General features: G+C 42.4%; 1 protein-coding gene across 2 annotated transcripts in view; it reads right to left on the reverse strand.

Moving 5' to 3' along the window:
* Positions 1-21,111, reverse strand: part of LOC120420147 (protein gustavus) — a 207,830-nt gene that overhangs the window by 17,567 nt on the left and 169,152 nt on the right. The window contains exon 1 of one of the 2 annotated variants that reach the window (XM_039583105.2): positions 13,234-13,995. The exons of the other annotated variant lie outside the window; for it this stretch is intronic. Within the exon in view, the coding sequence (XP_039439039.1) occupies positions 13,234-13,253 (20 nt within the window). The 5' untranslated portion in view covers positions 13,254-13,995. Of the gene's footprint in view, positions 1-13,233; positions 13,996-21,111 lie in introns of those variants that run through there. 2 annotated transcript variants of the gene reach the window in all.

Consider the following 21,111-nt stretch of genomic DNA (forward strand, 5'->3'; position numbering starts at 1 on the left):
GTTTCCGCCAGCGCACGGACGTGCCGCGCGGACTTATCGTTTATCTGTCAAAACATAGAACCGTTTGCGCTCGTGGATGATTGGCAACATTGTGCGCAATTAACGTTTAGAACGTCGGAATGCATTCACATTTGCGGCTCATGAGTCGTTCTAGGGCTTCGAATGTCTCTGGCACGACACAGTCGAAGGTCAGAGACCGCGCGTTGATGCTGCCGCCCACATCTGTCAAGCCGCTCACGACGAGTTCGTCAGTTCTGGGAACTGGCGGGTACCAAATTGGAAGCGTTCAATAAGTTAATTAACCGCGCCACGATAACAGCTGCGGAGACGACTTCGTAAGCAGCTTCGGGGGTTGGCTAATTAAAAACGTCCGTTCTGCCGGAGGTTCTCGGGAAACGGTTTGGTCAGAGACAACACGCGATATGGTGGTAATGACAATCAATTAATTAAGCCAATTTACCCAGCAGCTCGATGCGTCACCGATGTGCGGGGTCTTGGACGACCTCCCCGATGACGACTTGCGGAACTAAACGCGGTTATCAGCGCGCAGTTCTTCAGCTGTTACGAACCCTGGCGGTGGTTGTCGAAGACAACAACCGCTACGACAACAAACAGCTCTGTGCACTACTACGTGCGATAAGGCCGTACTCGAGTCGCGCAGTGGGAAAAAATGACTAAGAGTAAACAGGGAATGCGCCGCTGATAAAGCCCAACAACCCAGAAATAACAAAACATGTTCGCCAATAAAACGCACTCCATTGTGAGAGGCGATTGAGAGGGCGCCTTTGTGCGGGCACGCGACCTTCTGACAGGTCGCTTCCTTTTGAGACATCTCGCCGCAGCTCGTCGACAGGCGACTTCCCGCGCGAAATGGCGATTGATCCCGCGTCAATTTCGCCCTGAAAGGGCAACATTGTGTCAGGTCGGTCGGTTGGGGTTTGTGCACGCGTCGTTAGCGAAAAGTTTCCACTTATCGCATCGTTTGCCACGGGGCCCTGGAAAAACGGCGAAGCGAAACCGGCGGAAATCTATTGTCAGTCGGTGAACTGTTTACTCGGTCATGCAGGTCGCCTCAGATATTCTAATGCGGCCCCCACAACAGTAACGCGCCCATCGTTATCGGGTGACACGCGGAACACTCAAATTGTCTGTCAGAATTCTGCCCGATTGAGTGAAAAACGATAAGAAGCGTAAAATTTCGTTGATTTTAGCTCAAAACGCTAAGAAACGATAAAATGTCTACTCAAAGTCTGTTAGGCATTCATTATCAAAAACATTCAAAACCAAAATATTGCGGTTCCCATCGGAATGCCAAACGATGCGATCATCTGACAGACCCAAAAACCGATTGGCACACTTCACGGCTAGATTTTCGTGTCCTCGTCGCGGTCCCCGAACCCACCGTCGTCGGCTGTTTACGCGTGGAATGTTAATGAAAACAGATGTTTTAATTTATGTTCGAATATCTCAAGAGTAAACCAGATCGAAACCCAGAGAGCGCGCGAGGAAAATCGTTCACACTTCATCTTTCGCTACGCTGGGTAAACAACGCGCCGAGAGAGGAAGCAGATGCGTCTACGACTACTTCAAAGTGGGAAAGTTGCTGTGTGGGAGATGACGTAACCGGATTGGAGGATTTTTCAAAAAAACATAATTGATTTCGTCGGAAAACTCTGAATTTACGGACGATTTCTCGCCGTGCCGAAGATGAACTGTCATCTCCGCACCCAGTCGAGAGCGGAAATCGAGGCGAATTCCACTGGCATTACGTTTGTCAGCGTTTGGTCAGCGAAAAAAACCCGGCAGCGTTGGCGATATTGAGCGTCTTCCAAGAGTCGCCGGCGAGGACATTGAACTAATCGATTCGTTCGCGCAGATTTTATCGACCTTGCGCGCGATGACGCGATGTTTTGAGAAATGTCTCCAATTTTAGCGAGGTGGCAGTGGTCACGTCATCTTTTTCTCCACATTTGCATACGTTAATTGGAAGATGATCCGGTTGGTGGACGCCGAGTTTGGGCGGGCGAGCTGAATTAATTTCGAGTAAAAATCTCACATTTACGGCGCCGACTGGTGGGGAGTTCAAGGTCGCGCACGCGGCGGATACGTACGAGCTGTCAAAACTTATCGTTTTTGTGTCAAATTGGCGGTAGAGTTTGTTTAAACCAAATCAAAATAGATTTTTTTTTTAAACTTATCGTTTATCCGTCAACTGCCGGGCGAGTCAAGGTCGGCGGTCCCGCACTGAGCAAACACGTGCAGATCGCCGCCAGCTGGCAGACTGCGGTCCAGCTGCGTGTCCCAAATATGTGGCGGCGCGCAAATTCGGCTTCGCCCGCTGCCCTTCGCCTCTGAGTCACTAGACCAAGTCTGCTTGCTGCCGCTGTTCCAGCAGAGCAGCGAAAAACAACAGACGCTTGTCGTAGCATAAAAATCCATTCGAGAGATCAATCGATCCGAAGCATGCACACCACATTTATGTATATTGTTTTCAACTCAGTGAAACGTGAACTGAACACCGAACCTTAACTATTTCGCTACTCTGCCGTCGTCTCTCCAAACCAGCCAAGCTCGGAACAGTTTCCCCGAGGGTTTGGGGTTTGTGCGCGCCACGCTGTTTAACTTTTTGTTTTTTCGTTTTCTGCACAGCACATTTCAAGTTTTGTATTTCGCTCCATGCTAGTGAACTGAAACCGTACGGAACAGTGACGCTCTCTGGCTCGGATCGAAAAAAAGGCGCTCTCCAAAATCCCACCCGCTCGGAACCAGCGGCAGCGTCTGACTCAGCAGCCGAAACCGGCTACGGAAGGCGGCTGCTGTCCGCGGGTGAGCTACCAACCGGAGAGAATCTATGCGTACGCTCTGGAAGAGTTCACCGCGCGCGGATGGAAAACCTAGAATCCATAACCGAATGTACCGGTTAGTACACTGCGTTGCGGAGTGCAAAAACCGTCAAAAATGGCACTCCAGCGACATTGCAGCTGCCGTGTAAGAGTTCACGATCTGCGGGTTGCTCCACCGTACCCCCTAGAGGTGTACACCGAGTACGCCTGAAAATATGATAATCACACATTATCTCAAATTATTCATTGGAAACTTTTTGTTCAATTGTGAAATTTATACTCGGTGTGCGCGGGTGTGCGTATCGAGTGAGAGTTCTGCCCGGCTGGCTGGATCGACCCCGACGACGACGAGGGACCAACACAGGCGTTATGGACTGCTAATTTTGCGCTAATGATTAAGAACAATGTGCCTTCTCCTCCGTGGTATGGTGAGTGCACAGGCCGTTTCACGCGGGGCGAAAGTCGCAGAGCCAACAGCTGACGGGCTGGGGAAACATGACCGACTGAACACGGCGGCGGCGATAATTTTTGGCAGCTGAATCGGAACACCCTCTAGCAGTGGTCACGGACCGTGCAAGGATGTGGAGCAGGATTACACGGTTCAGGAGCTGCGTGGATTCACTTGGCGGTTTTTGACCTTTTGACTACGGTTTCTAACAGAATTTTACCGGGAACCGGTTCAACTTATCGTTTTTATGTCAAACATTTCGGTTGATCTTGTTTCTTTACGTCATCTGATCCAATTCTGATCGAAACTTCGTTATATCAAAACTTATCGTTTAAATGTCAAAATCATAATTTGTCTACTAGAAGTCTAACAGAATTCGTACAGGATTACCCTAGCACACAAGAACGTCTTATCGCCAACCAGCAAACTATCGCTGTCAAAACAACCGCAGAACGTCCCGAGTAGATTCCGCCGCGATAACCCAGTTGAGTAAGCTGTTACGCAAACCGCGAACCGTTCCAAAGAGATCATCCCTGACGACAAGTTCAGCTCGGTGCAAAATTTGAAATTCAAATTGCTCTCCGCAAGATACAGCCAGACTCTCGAAAGTGTCCACAAATACCCCGGACGAACGCAAACACACTCACACATATGGCATCTTTTGAAATTCAATTATCCAATGAAACGGCCAAGAACGGTGGCCCCGGAGATCGGCAGCAGGGACCGAACCTTGAAAATATGCGGTTGTCGACAATGCGTACAGCAGAGTCGCGGTGTTTTGGCGGGTTGAGCTCCCTTTCAATCTTGATTTATCCGCCGCTGCAGGATTTGTGAAGCAATAAATGAAAATTGACTGGTGCTGAATGTCCAAGTGCCACACCAGCTCGTGGGTTTTGAGTTCCAAACCCGGTCTGACTGACTGACAGACGAGTCTGCCCACGATTATGCTGGGCCAAGCATACTCTGACGGTTGGCTCATTTCATAAATATTTGATTGAATTTATTGCTGTCGGTAAATGTTTTGACTGAACGCGTTCGCGGGTTGCAGTCGGGGCCCGCAGCGGAACTTGCATTCCTCCGACTGCGAGTGCACGTGCGAATTCTAGGCTAAAATTAGCATGGCACGCCAGCTTGGCTAACTTATCGTTTTCGTGTCAGACCTTGTAGATTTTGAACGACTTCTAACTGAATCTTGATTGAATATTCTAAACTTATCGTTTTTACGTCAAACCCGTTTTTCAACTCAAATCCACCCTAATCGGCCCGTTCTTCGAAGCCGAAGCGATGATCCACTCAAGACGACGACCCACACACAGCGGAAGAAGGCACTTGGCACGCATTAGTCGTCGCGTCGCAACGACAACCGGGAGAGAGTGCATTCATCTCCAGCTCGCAGCTCGGCGGGGATGCTGCCGCGCGTAAACAGGCCATAAATCAGAACGAGTCTAAATTTAACAGGGCTCTAAATTTGGGGGGCCCTGCACCACGTGGTGCGGGATCGTTGCACTTGTCAGCAGGAGTCACTGCACGCACGCGGGAGTTCAAGAAACTGCGTGTCCTTCAAAAACCACGCAACCTTTGCGAGTCGATAAGTCGAGTTGAACTCGCCAAAAGAAGACAGCCATTATCGAGCGAGCTTCTCCACATTTGGGTGGCGGCGACGACTTGGCGCGCGTGATTAGCACGTTAACTAGTGGCGGCGGCTGGATTATTAAAATGAATGAGGTAATCTGCGCGCGACTGGGTTCTCGAGTGGTCAAAACGATTTGTCGGTCTACGGATGGAGTCATCTTGCGAAAAACGATAAAACTGGATGGTTGCTTAGAACAACAATTAGGCATCCGTGACTGCTTGATCAGAAGAGGAAAATTCCATATCCGTTCGATCGAGAACTTCGTCTCACTTATCGTTAGAATTCGTAAACGATTCGAATTGAATTCCGTTTCAGAATTTTGATTGAGTTGACTGGGATGATTCGATCGAAAAAATTTCGACAAACTTATCGTTTATCTGTCAATGTTTACAACGACGTTGTTATCAGATCGAATTTGAGTCCATCCGTTCATCGTTTATCCGTCAAACTTTATCGTTTTAGGTTACGCCCGGTTACAGTGGGTGCGTTATCGGGCAGGGAACCGTAGTGCAAGTCCCGTATCGGGGGCCCCAAGTCACCCGATCCTTGGCCGATTTCGCTTCGTTCCACTCGGATCCACGCCTGTGGCTTCCTTTTCCGCCACGATGACGACGACGACGGTCTGAAGCCTAATGAGATATTGTAGGTTGGTTCGGTTTTGCAAGGTGCGCGCGCCCATGTAATATCTATATAAATTGAAGCTATCCAAAATTTTCGCACTAATTGGGGTTCCGCGCGACGGTTAGAGCGGGTGGTTGGTTGGCTGCTCGGAAAAGTCATAAAAGCGCATCCAATTCGGGAAAGTGCTCACAAAATTTGGCGTGTGATTCGAACGCTGGCTATCGAACGCATCGACGCACAAGATTTGCGCTCTGACGGGCAGCGGTAGTAGCAGGTTCAACACTTGGCTAAATTCGTATATACGTGGAAAACTCACACTTGAGCGAGTTGCTCAGCTCCGCGTGCGAAAAAACGTTGCTGGGCGAGCTTCAAAATAAATTTCTTTGTCTATCGATCGAGCGCGAAAAGTATAAAATATTTAATATAGAGGCGGCGGACGCGGAGGCAGGCCATGCAGACATTTTTCCAACTCTCCAAGCCAAAACATGATCCGTCCGAATGGAAATTCGATTGCTCGTCTCACCCACGAGCTCAAGAAAGCGCGGAAAAATACGCGCATCACTGGACCGATGAATGGAATCAATGATTTTACCAATTTTACCCCGTTTTTGGAATTTTCGCTAATAGCGCCTGCAGCAGTCTGCGCAGCTCCGTCGCTTACTCGACTGTGCGAATTATTCCGAAAGTCTGCGCGACGGCAAAATGTGCATTGATGCGCGCTGCAATTGCCCACGGAGTACGGGTACACTTTCGTTTGCGAATGACCTAACGCCTCCATGATGACCCGCGTACTCTTCCGTGCGCGTCTCAAGGTAAGTCATTGTCCTCCGTCGTAGCGGAGACGCAGAAGAGTGTGAAGTTCACGCATGGTCGCGAAAAGTGGGGGGATTTTAGCACCTGCCTGAACGGTCCAAAACGGCAGAACGAGTTCTGCGGGTCCGATGACCTGAATTTGTGGGGCGCACTTATCGCTTAGCTGTCAAACGTTGAAAATTCAGTGAGGAATCATCGTTTGGTAAAGGAACGCTTTTCGAACGGATTTTGGATACGTTGGCTCAAGATTTTCTAGACTGGGACGACTTATCGTTTAGCTGTCAAGCGTTGAAAATTTGGTTAGAAAACATCCCAGTCAGTCGGATTCTGAAAACGAAGTCGATGCGAACTACGTTTTTTGTTGAATTTGTAACGGAATTCGTATACGACTCGAATAAAATTCATGTTCAGAATGCCAATTGAACTGACAGTTTTGGCAATCAAACGCTTTTCCAGTGGAAATTTGGTAGCTTGGCTCTAGATTTTCCAGACTGGTTCAACTTATCGTTTAACTGTCAAAGCACATTTTGGCAGACATTAAACCATAACCTCAACGTGAGAATCACTTCTCGACTGTGCCGAACTAAGCCCGGAAGCCAAACGGTGAGGTGTCTACACGCTAATCGGCGATCCATCAAATGATTTTGTTTCGCCGGCTCAATTACCATGCCGAGGTTATTCACGGCAGAGCCAAGAAGCAGACATCGCTCAATGCAAAAATCCTTGAGACACGCAAAAACATGCCCGGTTGCGCTCGTTCCGGGAAGGATCCAAAGTTGATGACTAACAGTGGCGAGGCACAATTCTGCAGACCTTGGCGGAAACTTATCGTTTTGTTCTTTTTTCGAATCGGTTCGCCGAAGGATCCCTTCGGGGTCAGCGAATCTTCTCGGAAGGGGACGCGACGACGATCTGCTTCTGCAGCTTGTGTTCAATTGAATTAATTTGTGCGTTGCGCACACGACACTGCATCGGGCCCCGACTTCAATTGGCTAATCTGTGAGTGCGCGCCGAGAGAGAGTGCATTGACGGCCGGGTTGAATGACCGAATTATGGGACGACGACGACAGAGAAAGGTTCGCTGGGACGCCATATGCGTCTGTGAGTCACGTTTTCGGGAAGGTTACCCTAAAATGTGGTGCCAGCTTTTTTGCGCGCTCTCCCTACAACAGCTGTCATATTTACACGTCAAGGGTTCGGGGTGAGTGGCTTTCCGTGTACACATGCGTGCATCTCGGTTCGGGACAACCCTCAGATCTCAACTAGCCCGATTGGCTTTGGTAGAGCCAAGGGTTAGCCTCCAAGGCCCCTGAGCAAACTAGTTGGAGGCCTGTTCAACAGTACGCTAATTGAAATATGTGTATTTTAATGTAACAGTAAGAAAAAGGCAACTCGGTTGGTATTTACACACTTGAAACCCGCTGTGGTAGCAACGCCAGTGTGCGTAAATGGCACGAATCGCATTACGGTTTTTACGAGCGTTTTCGTCGTCGCCGCGAGACCACGCCGTTTCACGCCTCGAAAGTGTGAATTCGGTTTGCGCGCGTGAGACGGCCGTGACACAGGCGCGCGCCGAGGCCTTGGTCGGTCTAGTAGGACCGCGAGAGCGTTGCTCAAACCGAAGGTGTGAACTGGCTAGGGTTTGTCAATGCTGGGTGCAGATGACAGATAAACGATAAGATGCTGGTAGCACGAGACCGGGAAACGATAAGCGAGTTGTTTAGTCTATGAGGGCAGTCGGAAATATGAGATTGTGATTCACAGATGACAGATAAACGATAAGATTCGTGCAACCCAGTCAGAGCGTAGCTTCTGGGAAGTGACTAAGTGACTGATTCGTTACGAATTCGCTCAGCAGATGACTGTGTGCGGACAGCTCATCGAGAGCTCGTAAAACACGGTGGACCTCCCCGAAAAAGATTTATGACTTTCCTCGGGGCCTGTACCTGGTTCGACCCTCCCCGAAAACAAACTCGATCCGCTCGACCTTGCCCGTTAATCGGGTTGACGGAACCGCTTGGGCGGCGCAGGTAGCGGCGACCGGCACGAAACGGCCAATTATGATCGAAGTTTAAAAATAGCGAAAATTTCCCTCCCCACCAAGCTCGGCTCGGTCAAAAACATGAGCATAAAACCGTATGGTAATGTGTCGCCTCAATGCCCATATTTTAATGCTATTTTCCTTGACTTGATTTTTCAGCGTCGTCGCAGCTGCCACTCGAGAGTCGTTTGCGCTGAAGTAGGCAAAACTGGCCGTTTTCAACGTGTGCTACTCGAGGTCTGCTGGTGTAAATTAGCGTTGAGGTTGTTTTTTTCTCAACTGCTCTGTGTGTTGGATTTCTTGGTAGCGGGCTTAACCATGATACCGTCGAGTTTCAAGTACAAAACGGCGACTGTCGGAAATCTCGGAAAACCATCAAGCATTAGCGCGCGCTCACGCTCGCGTGTGATGGATGATGGAAGGAAGGGGGGTTGGAAATGTCAAATTAATAATTAATAAAGAAAAACTAACTTAATCCACCTATGTGGTTCGAGCCTTCCTCACTCATAACTAACAATGGTTGTATACAAATTTCATCTATTTTTTAGATCTGGAATAAAAAAGTGCATAAATATCACTTAAGGGGCCATATCTCGAGACAGGGTTGCCAGATTTTCAATGTTTTGGACTCGTTGGAAAGGTCTTTCGATAACCTAATTAACGATGGGTCGGATAGTGGATCCGGACATAGTTTGCATCCATTTAAGTGAGATCCGGCTTCCAAAAAGTACATCAATATCACTTTAGTGGATAAATCTCGAAACAGGATTGCCAGATTTTCAATGTTTTAGCCTCGTTGGAAAGGTCTTTCGATAACCTAATCAACGATGGGTCGGATAGTGGATCCGGACATAGTTTACATACATTTAAGTGAGATCCGGCTTCCAAAAAGTACATAAATATCACTTAAGGGGCCATATCTCGAGACAGGGTTGCCAGACCTTCAATGTTTTGGACTCTTTGGAAAGGTCTTTTGATAACCTAACCAACGATAGGTCGGATGGTGGATCCGGACATAGTTTGCATCCATTTAAGTGAGATCCGGCTTCCAAAAAGTACATCAATATCACTTAAGGGGCCATATCTCGAGACAGGGTTGCCAGATCTTCAATGTTTTGGACTCGTTGGAAAGGTCTTTTGATAACCTAACCAACGATGGGTCGGATAGTGGATCCGGACATAGTTTACATACATTTAAGTGAGATCCGGCTTCCAAAAAGTACATCAACATCACTTAAGTGGCCATATCTCGAGACAGGGTTGCCAGATCTTCAATGTTTTGGACTCGTTGGAAAGGTCTTTTGATAACCTAACCAACGATAGGTCGGATGATGGACCTGGACATAGTTTACATACATTTAAGTGAGATCCGGATATATGTAAAAACCCATTTTTATACATAACTTTTGAACTACTTATCGAAACTTCAATCTGTATAAAACTCGATCTATGGGACCCTAAACCAAGTCGAATGCAACAGGTTCGGGTCAAATCGGTTCAGCCAGTGCCGAGAAACATGAGCTAGTTTGTTGGTCACATACATACATACACACACACATACACACACACATACACACACACATACACACACACATACACACACACATACACACAGACATTTGTTCAGTTTTCGATTCTGAGTCGATATGTATACATGAAGGTGGGTCTACGACGTTTTTATACAAAGTTCATTTTTAGAGCAGGATTATAGCCTTACCTCAGTGCGGAAGGCAAAACCACATCGACTTGGAGACAATACAGGCACACGTGAGGGGGTGTAGAGTTAAGCGAGCGAAACGCTACGACGACGACAGAAGTAGTAACAAAACGGCGATTGTTTGTACTGATTGCGTGGGAAAATATAAATCTATAGGTACTCGTCGTCGTCGTCGTCGTCGATGGCAGATTGGTCGATACGCTGATTGACGTTACGTAACCGCGACTCGGGAAGCAACTACCCGGAGGTCGAGCTGATAAACGCCGTGACTCCAGCATGACAAACGCAGACTTATCGTTTTTTTCGGGAAGCATGTTTGCTTAGGACTGATTGACTGATACCTACGTCTAGAACGTTGCATAGGTTGATAAGATTCGGTCGTCCGGACGACTTATCAGCGGCAGGAAAGACCCCCGACGACCGCTTGCACACAAATGTTGTGTGCGTTTCCGACTTGGGAATTCGATTAGAGAGCGCAATTTGTGCAAATAACAAAGAAGTTTGATAAAAAAGCAACATCATCATCGGGCATGACGAGCAGAGTGTATGTTTGCACTGGAAATCACTTCGGTCGATTTGTCGATTGGGCAATCGGGGAAGTTTTTCTGGGGGTTCCGGAAGCTGAATGGGGGGTTTAATATTTTTTCTTGGTTTGCTGCGAAAACATTGAGCTATTTGTTGTCACAAGTTTATGGGTTATGTTCTTTTCATCATTTCAAGTCAAGACATGATCTCTTAATTGAGTTAAGACAGCAGTGTTTTGATTGATATGTTGATATTGAGCAGAACAATTCTAGGCCAGAACTTCAGTAGAAAGAAGAGAAATTTTTCAGACAGGGACTTATCGTTTATCTGTCAATCATTAAATTGAGTAATGACAGCAGTATTTTGACTGTTTTGTTGATATTGAGCAGAACAATTCTAGGCCAGAACTTCAGTAGAAAGATAATTTTTCTGACAGGGTCTTATCGTTTATCTGTCAATTAGTTTAGATAAAGAATATTGTTGACTCTAAATTGTATGTTGTAAATTTCTACAGCCAAAATCATTAAACACAAGTTTTGTAAAATGATAATCTGTAGCATGATAATTAGCAATAAGTTTCAGCTGTCAAAATACTAGATAAAAATATTGTTGACTCTAGATTTTATGAATATTGAATTCAACAAATTTCTACAGCCAAAATTATTAACCACAAGTTTTGTAAAATGATAATCTGTAGCATGATAATTAGCAAAAAGTTTCAGCTGTCAAAATGCTCTAACGAGGAAAATTGGACTGTGGAGCTGAAGTCAATTCGCTAAGCAGGAATTCAGCAAAATGTCAAGCGGTTTTCATAATTGGAACTTATCGTTTTTCTGACAGTCAGTAAGGTTTGACAAGATGATTGTTTTTCCAGAGAAGTCGGAGTTGTAGTTAGCTAATGTTTAACAAATTTGCTTAGGAATTGAAGAGCCGAAATCGGAGTCTCTAAATCTCCAAAAGTCGAGGTCGTTGAATATTCTGAAGTCTGAGTCTCTGAAAAACATGTGAAAAACAACATCCAGAGCAGGAGTTGGACTCAATAATTCTCCAGCATCAGAAGTTGGAATTATACGCTGAAAATTATACGAAAGCTTCGTTCAAATGTTGCTCAAGATTGTTCAAAAACAATGAACAGTGTCTAACTTCGATGTTTTTAATTACAGAACGACAAATTCTTCACCAGCAGTAGCTAAGTCCTGCTAGAATGCTGTAAGAATATCCAGCACTTCTAGAACTCTGCTAGTTTCCTGCTAGAACGTCGTGACTGGGAGCAACTTGTCAATTATTTCTTATCGTTTATCTGTCAAACCGCTCATTGTCTTTGCATGAAGTTATCTAGCCTCACTTTTTAGCATTTTCAACAAACGTCAAATTTTTTGCCAGATCTTAATCAATAAAGATGAGTTAGATCCTCAATGACCTAATAACCTCAAATTTAGTTGCTTGGGATTGAACTCCTCAAGATAACCAATTGTCAACACGGTTTGACAAAGGTCCCAAACTAACCGACAGCAGGTCATCGTCCGGGGCCGCAGGTCGCGCCGTCGATCTGACCCTCGACTCGACGACGACCTGCTATCAGTTCCGTCACGCTTATCGTTTATCTGTCAAACTCTTTTCCGGAAAAGATGAGTTAGAACCTCGATGACCTAATAACCTCAAATTTAATTGCGTGATGACCAATTGTCAACAAAGTTTGACAAAGACCCCAGACCAACTTCAGGTCATCGTCACGGAACCGCAGCAGGTCACGCCGTCGATCTGACCCCCAACTCGACGACGACCTGCTGCTACCAGTTCCGCCATGCTCGAGCGTCGTCCTTCGGCCAGCACATTCACCCAGCTTCAAACAAAAAACCTCCAGCGCGCGTGTATCGAGAAGAACCGATCTCATCATCGTGCGCTGCCTCTTCTCCACATTGGAAGTTCGTTCAACGACCATGTGCTTCATCATCGCGCGGTGTCTACACGGAAGAGCTTGGCACAAAGGATCATCTGCTCTCGACGACGACGACTTCGTCGTCACAAAAAACGGCATCCATTTGGCTTCAAGGTTTGCGTCTGGTCGGATAACCTTCAAGTTGAGTCAAGTTTCCTCCGAAACCTGCTCGCTTATCGTTGTTCTTCTTACGTAAGAAGACACTCTTTTGGGTATCCTTTTTGCTGGGTGGAAAATTCGATACTCGAGAAGCAACGGCACAAAAAGGACGGTTCCAAAATGGCTTCTCGACGAAACGGAAAGGACAAATCAGCCATAGCTGACGGAGCGACCCCTCACCAACACAGCGCGCAGGGAGGTTCAAAGGCAATTGTCATGATGTTATCACATCGACTCGGTAGAGAGGATCTTCGGGATGAGGGATGCTGCGACGAGGGTGTATTGGTGTTACGCCAAGTCCTAAACAATGCTTCCCACACACAAAGTTGTTGGAAGAGGTTTGTAAGAGTGTGTTCGTGGGGGACGAAGCCATTTTGGGACGGAAACAGCGAGGGCCAGGTATCTTCCGAGAAGGCTTCGCCCTTGACACTTGACAGGAGAGGGAGAGTACGTGGGAGTTCTGGGAAAGCAGCGAGGACGAAAGGGAAATTTACCTTTTACGTGCTAATTCCATTTATGATGATTTTTAGCTGTGTTGAGTATCCAATACTAGTTGTTGTCTGTTGGTGGTGTACTGTTGATTGCTTTTCACGTTTATCCGAGCCTTTTGTTTTCTCTCTTTGTATATCACACTTGTATCGGGGTTGTTCCTGGATGATTCTTCTTCACGACGTTCCGTCGAAACAATATAAATTACTAAGAACAAAAAAATCTAAAATTTGTACTATTCACTGGCTTTTTCTTTTCAACACACAAAAAACACACTCTTGCTTCAGCGGTTTCGTCGCGGCATCAAACCGAGACCTGGACGACGTTCAATCGCTCAACCGCTCTTCCTGCGTGACTGTCGCTAATCCTTTGCATGTTCTCCTGTTCACTGTCGGTGGTTGAACCCGTTGACCTCACCAAACCTTGCGTATTGTGTGCACTTCAACGCTCTTCTTCTCCGCACGAGCTTTCTTTTGTTTTAAACTTGTGTCACAGTGTTTAGACCTGTCGTAATACTTGTAGTGGCATTTGCTGGGGAGGAAGTAACTAGATCCTTCCACGTTTCCGAACCGCTGAACCAGCTGAACACATCGGGACTTTGCTACACCGCAGGTTCGCAACACATAACCCACACTCCGAACGATCTATTGTGCACGGAACAACACAAACACGCACCCAATCTCGCGCGCTCCTTCAAATTCCTTCCCGTATTACCGGAAGCACCAGAGCGCCCGAATTCCCAACCAACACCGCGGACTTGCTCGAACCTCACACGATTGAGTAGCTTACAAAGCCTCACACACTGTGGGGCGAGACACACACGCGAGAGACAGACAAACACCGACCAGAGAGAGCGGAGGCCCAAAAACACGAACAAATCCTTCGATAGCTGCGACGCGACTAAAGCTGGCCAGCGACGAGAAGCACGCTGCAGCCAGGTCGAACCGAAGTATAAAGTGTGCGCTGACGGAGGAAGAAGTAGTGTGTGAGTTACGAATACAACACAAGCCGAGTGATCGATCGCAGTGTGGTGGAAAATTCACGAGAGAGAGAGAATGGCGATGGAGATGGAGAGGAAAACGAGGAAACGCGTGAGCGAAACACGATGACGAACGGAACGAAGGGAAATGGGAGGAAAATGCGTGCGAATCAGCTAGCAGGGTGGAATAGTTTTCATGGTTTTGGTTTTGAAGAATTGCATACAAATCTCAAACAATTAATCATGAATTATTAAAATGTAATAGTACAGAAGATTTTTTAAGAGCGTTTTGCGAAGTTCTTTGTTATATTGGTCATTTGTAACATAACCACTTGTACCTTTTTTTCATTTTTTTTATTTTTTTCTTGTTCAGTCTAATAGTCAATGTGAATAATTCTAGTTTTTTTTTTTTGAAAAGGTCCTATAACCATATGAAACACAATAGCTTATAGAACCTTTTTTTAAAAAAAAACTCTTTAAGTGCATATTTTTCATCATGGTTTTACGAATTGGGCTCTCCAAAGTCATTTCAGTCGATAAAATTACATTTGAATTTATTTTGGACCAAAAATGAAAACCTCAAATGTTTGACGTAAATGCTACGAAATCATTTTAAGCGTCTCCATGGAAAATGAGATTTGGTGGAGGTGCCTGGTTTCTTAGTATTCTTAGCATTTATGCCCGAAATTTGAGCTGTTATTTTTGGACCAGAAATTAACTAAATTTTATTCTGTCGATCGAAAGGGTTTCCGAAGGCTCATTTCACCAGAGCACAGCAGAAAATTGGCCGTAAAAACAACTGACTCACGTGATCTGTGCATGAATAACATTGTCTTTCGATAAATATTATTTTTATTTATTACAAAATGCGGGTTTAAACATTCGAATTAAAACACATTTTTCTGTTCTATAATTTTGAAACATACTACAATTATAAAAAAGATACATTGTAGCGAAAAAAGGTGTTTTTTTTTCAATTTATCTTGAACAGTTGAAAAGTAAATAAACTTGTTAAACAAGTCCCTGAAAAAAGGTAAGGTTACCGTCATCACATTAGGTCATTAGGTCTGGGGATGAAATTCGGACGTTCAAAAATGCTGAAATGTGTATGACCCAATCTCACCTCCCGGACAATGTCATCCCTGATAACGGTAAAAGAAAAGATGTCTGTGAAAAATTGAAGTTGATTTTTCTGAGAATATAATATGAAGTCAAATTTTCATTTAATTGATTGCAGAGTTCTTTTTTAGTTTTTAGTATTCTAGTTCTAAGTATTCTTAATATGAATTACAGTCCAGACTTGGTTATTTGAAGAGTCTTCTAAGAAACTTAGAAACACAGTTGACTCTCTCGTTGTCGATTATAGATTCCTCAATAAACCGTCAAGTATCGATGGATTTTTCAATCCCTTCAAATAGCATGCTTTGATTTTTTCATTCTATAATGATTTCCTCGCTATCCACGGTCCTTCCAAAATTGACATAATCGACCACTGTATCAACAAATTCTGATTCTATCAGGTATTATGTTTTTCAAAAAGCGCTATGTCACACGCAAAGCCTATGCACATGACGCTATTTGAAAAGTTTTCGTCGACGTAACGAGCGGAATTTTTTTTAATGCAGTATTTCTAATCTGATATTAAATTTTGTTATAAATGTATTGACATTAAACAAGTAGAAATTAATAAAAGACAAAAAAACATATAGATGATAAAAATCATGGAATGTCTAGTATTATTGTTGAGACGAAGCAATTAAAAGAAATTAAAAGGCTGATTGCATAATTTTAGATTATTTTATTGATGCACGAGCTTTTGTGATTTTTTCATATTCCCTCTATTGCCCAAATTTTTTATTCGAAAATTTTAATTTTTCCCGTGTTCAGGAGGTCATTTTGAGCAACATTTGTTCTAGGAAAAACTTTACTTCTCTTGTTTTATGTTTTCTTGTTTTATTTTTAAGTATTCAAATTTGCATTTATCTTGTTTAGTTTATGTTTGTTTTTGGTAGTAATTGGCTTATTCCACCACCTCCTATCGTTACATTTTGCCTTTCTAATTTTGTCATATTTTTACAGTCACTTTTTCAATTTTTTGCTTGTTTTTCACTTTTTCTGTTATAAAAAGGCACCATTATCTTTTAAATTGTAAAAAAACGTAGAGGCTTAGTCTGGGAGTCTACAAAAATTACTGCATACTTCTTTTTAATCTATATATATAAAAAATTTCGACGGTTTTGTTCGAACGCGAATCAGTTCAATACGGAGCGTCGGATCGAGGTGCTCTTTGTTTCGTTGGGTTCGTGTGAGCCCAAGGAAGGTTTTTACGCTAATAAGTTGACACTTTGGCCACTCTGGGACCGATTCCGGAAAATCTGCAGATTGTATGGAACAAGTTGCGTAAAATCAAATTTTGATCATAGGAGGCTGAACAAGGAAAAAGCTAAAAACGTCAACAAAGGAAAAAAGAGAAAAGACGAAGTTTTTCGGGTAAGGCTTGTTAGAATATAGGAAATGTTAGTAAAAACACAGCCAAAGTTGAACCCTGAAAAATTACATTTTTAAAAAACATTGGCAAAGTCACATGAAACAAGTCAAAAAATATCAAAAATATTTTCTGAAATTATAAGAGTTCTTCTTTCCAGAACTTTTTAAAGATCAAAAATTGGTTGAAAATGGATTTTTGGCAATTTTTTAGATCAAAGCCCGTCTATAGGGTTTTTACTAATATCTCACCCCTTCTTCAAAATTGGCTCGAAAAAATCGAGGGCAAATAAAAAAACACAAAAAAATATGACAATTTACTTGCAATCAGTTTAAACATAATTTATAATGCAATTTCCTGCGTATATAATACTTTGTAGCATGTTTGGCTTTGATTGAAAATATTTTGAATTTTTGTGAAATTTCGGTGTACTGTATGGAACCGCAAAAAGATTATTTTTCGCAAAAAAAAAAAAGTGTTGGTATTGCTTTATTTTGTAACTGTGGATTTTTTCATGAAAATCTTCCTAGTTAAATGTTGCATGCAAATGAAATGATAAAAATAACAAAACGAAAAATCAAAAAAATTAAATTCAAAACTAAAAACATCAAGTTACGAAGAAAACTTTACTTAAATAAAAAAACAACTTTAGTATGCCACTTTTGTACAAACTGTCACTAAAATTGTTTGGAGGCTTGGAAAGCCAAATGAAATATTCAAAATAGCATTATCGTTTACAAGTTAGGACAGCAGAATGTTTTGTCTTTGTAAAAAAAAAATTCAGGGAACTGTTGAAATAAATTAAATGGCTAACATTCTGAACTATTTAGTCTCATTTTCTTTTCATAGATTTCGAAATTTTTATGTTTCTCTATTTATAAAAAACAATGTTAAAATAATAATTCATGCATGATTTACACAAATTTTAGGCATTCCATATTTTGATGCACAGTCAAGACTCGATTTTTCGAAGTGCAAATATTCCGATTCCTTCGGATAATCGAGTCTGGATCACATTTTTTTTGTCATCTTGTTTTTTTAATTGTTGAGTTTGAACATGACCCCAAATATGCCCTAGAGTGATTTAGAATTTTTAAATTCAAGATCAGCCAAAATAGCGGTGTTGGAATACTGAGAAATTTGATTTGGTATGGTAAAAGACAGAACACGATGTTAAAAAAAAAGAAAATAAAAAAATATGCAATGCAAATTTGTTGTTCATGATTTGATTATGCAAAGTCCTAAACAAAACTTCGGAAAATCGAACTTCGAATAATCGAGTCTGGACTTTATTGGGATATGCTTATTTTTATAATATTAATAAAATTAATAGGACCATTGCCATATTTTTCATGGTTCAAAAAATCATAAGCAAAAAAACTAGAGGTAAACGATTAAAACCACATGTCCTACGTTGTAATAAAATAATTAATTATTCAATTCTTTGGAACATTGGCAACATTTTTATTTCGTTAAAAGTTTAATGTTTAATGAAATTTGTTTGAAATTCTATGAAATTTGTTTGATTTTTTATTTCTTTCATTGCATAACGTTTCCCACTCCCAAACAAGAAAAGTAGCAAAAATTCTACAGAACGAATGCGTCATTGAACGGGCAACCGCACGTCTCCATCACCGTCACCTTCCAGTGTGGTGTGTGGTGGTAGTAAAAGCTCCCGAACCAGCGAACAATGACGACAGAAAAGCTCTCTCGGCGCTCTCTTCTCTTTGTCACGTTCGCCCTCTCTCGTTTTCCACGCGCACGCACACCTCCTCGTGGAAGTTGCTCTTGGGCGTTTTGTTCTACGTCGCGTTCTCTCTCTCTTTTAAGGTTTTTTGATCGTTTCGTTGTCTGTTCGTTTTTTATGCTCGCTCTCGGTTCTGGTGTGTGGCGTTTATGTTTTTCTCGTGTGGCCTTTGGGGGCTCTCTAGACGACGTGTGCAGCACACAAACAAACACACGCGCACCATTTATGCTCTTCCTGTCTGCACGCACTTTATTCTTGTTTCCTTTTTGTGTGCGCGGTACGGCGATGATTTGGTGTCTTGCACGTGTGTAGTGGTGCCTTTGGTTTGAGTGTGTCGGATCGATCCTTTTACCCCCTCTAGAGCTGTGCGAGCCAGCAGCAGCAGGCAGTCTCTCAACATACTGAACTGAGCCGAACTGACTGTGGTTCACTACCCTCAATCCAACAACGACGACGACGACGACCACGGCAGACCAGAGGCATTAAATTTAGCCTGTTCAACTTTGCGTTTGCTGCTTGCTGCTCCGTTCGCATCCATCGAGAGTGGTTCGGCTAAGCCACATTTTCCCATTCTCCTTCTGCTCCGTCGAAATCGCTCACATCCTCCGGGATCGGCGATGAAAGGTTCTGAAGAGTCGTGGTTCGCATTTGGTGAGATATTTGAGGGACTTTGCTTCTTAGCGAACCAGTCAAGTTTTATGAAACATATATTTTACAGTGGTTTAATAGTAGTTTATGCAACAAGTTGCAAAAAGAGGATTTTTTCAGCACAAGTCGTACATTTATCCAACGAGGTTCACCGAGTTGGATAAATACGACGAGTGTTGAAAAAATCAAGTTTTGCAACGAGTTCCATACAACATTTTTTGCAATTCCGAAGCACACCCATTGAGTGAAATTTTAAGTCAAATTTTCATGTATTTTTCCAATAAATCGTTTAAATTAAAAAAATGTTGAAAAGTTTTACTTTTCGAAACAAGTGCTGAAAAGTTCAACTTTTCAGCACTCATTTCAGTGCTGAAAAGTAGAACTTTTCAGCATTTATTTTGAAAAGTGTTGCTATTCGATTCTGTTATTTTTGGTAGGAAAAAGTAGGCCGTAGGCAGTTGACAGTTTCACAGCGGAATTGCAAAAAAAATGTTTTTGCAATTTCGTTTTGAAAATATTTACTGTCATTCTATAATGGTAAAATGGCTTAATTATCAATTCCAAAAAATGACATTGCTGAAAAGTTCATAATAGCACTCATTTGAGTGCTGAAAATCCAACTTTTTAGCACCTTTAACGAAATGTAATATTTTTTTAATCTGTTTTGTTATTGAGTTGACCACACACACTTGGTAGTCGTTCAACTCATTGGAAAATGTACGACTCATCCTGAAAAATAAATATTTTTGCATAAACTACTAAACTACTTCAATTTTAAAATAGTTCAAATCAGTGTTCTATAAGTGATTGATAGCGTGAAATTTGAAAATTGCCGTGAAATTCTGTGAAGATTAACATTTTTTTTTAATTCATTGCTTAAACCGAGCCACGTAGCCCAGTGGTAACGCTTCCGCCTAGTAAGCGGTAGATCGGGGTTCAAATCCCGGCTCGGACCAACTCAACTGGTGATCTTTTCCTTTCTGGATTAGATTGCTTAGTAAAGGGAAGGTAGTGTATCGTCACAAACTGGACCTTATCAAGACACCTTAGGAAGACGACCTATGGAATGTTAACATTAACCTTAACATGTTAACATTAAGTTGATTTAATTAACTGTCACTGAATCCGCTTTGTAAATGCCGGCCCCGATACTCTTCACGAGTGTTCCCCTCAGGAACAGGGAAAGATTTACTTTTTTTTTACTTAAAAATAACGACTTTCCACAAATTTTTCATCCACAAAGACTTTTTATGTTAATAGTTACATTCAGTTTTCAATTGAGAATGAAACCATACATTTGAACGAAATCGGTACAATATTTACTAAAATACTAAATTAAGTAAATAAAAATAAGTCATATATTTAAAAAAGCATGATTGTTTTTATTCATCACCTAAACAAAAATTTCAATTTCTATGAATTTTGGCTTTTTGCTTGCTTATTTAATTTTAACAATTTCTATTTTTTTTTTTAACTTTTTAAACAAGTCTGAGTAAGATCTAAAATTATTTGAAAAGTTTTATTCAGTAGATACAGTCGATGTTCTCTTAGTTGACATTATAAGGAAGGAAGCAAATATTGCGAAATTGAGAAAAAATCGCTGTTTGGAGCTTCGATAGTATTTTATCAGCTTTTCTTCGAAAACATACTGAATCAAATAATATTTTCATTTCATCTGTAGTAAAAATTAACCACCATTTTATTTGAAGGAAGAATTACAAAAAGAAATAAGATGATTCAAACTAAGTTTATTTGAGATTGAGTGAATTTAGTTTAATTGTATTGTTTTTGATCTTAAAAATTTGGCAATTTTTTTGAAATGCCGAATTTTATTGACATTTTCACGAAATTTGATTTTTCACGGCCAAATATTGGAAATTTTGTGGCATGCCAATTACAAAATAATGAAATTTCACGGAATAATTTGGCAAATTTTATGGATTAAAATATCAAGAATATACAATTCAGCTATCATTTTCAAACTTATATTTAAGAAAACAAATTTGCTATAATCCCCTAAAAAG

Source organism: Culex pipiens, chromosome 2 (genome assembly GCF_016801865.2).
Source record: "Culex pipiens pallens isolate TS chromosome 2, TS_CPP_V2, whole genome shotgun sequence".
NCBI lineage: Eukaryota > Metazoa > Arthropoda > Insecta > Diptera > Culicidae > Culex > Culex pipiens.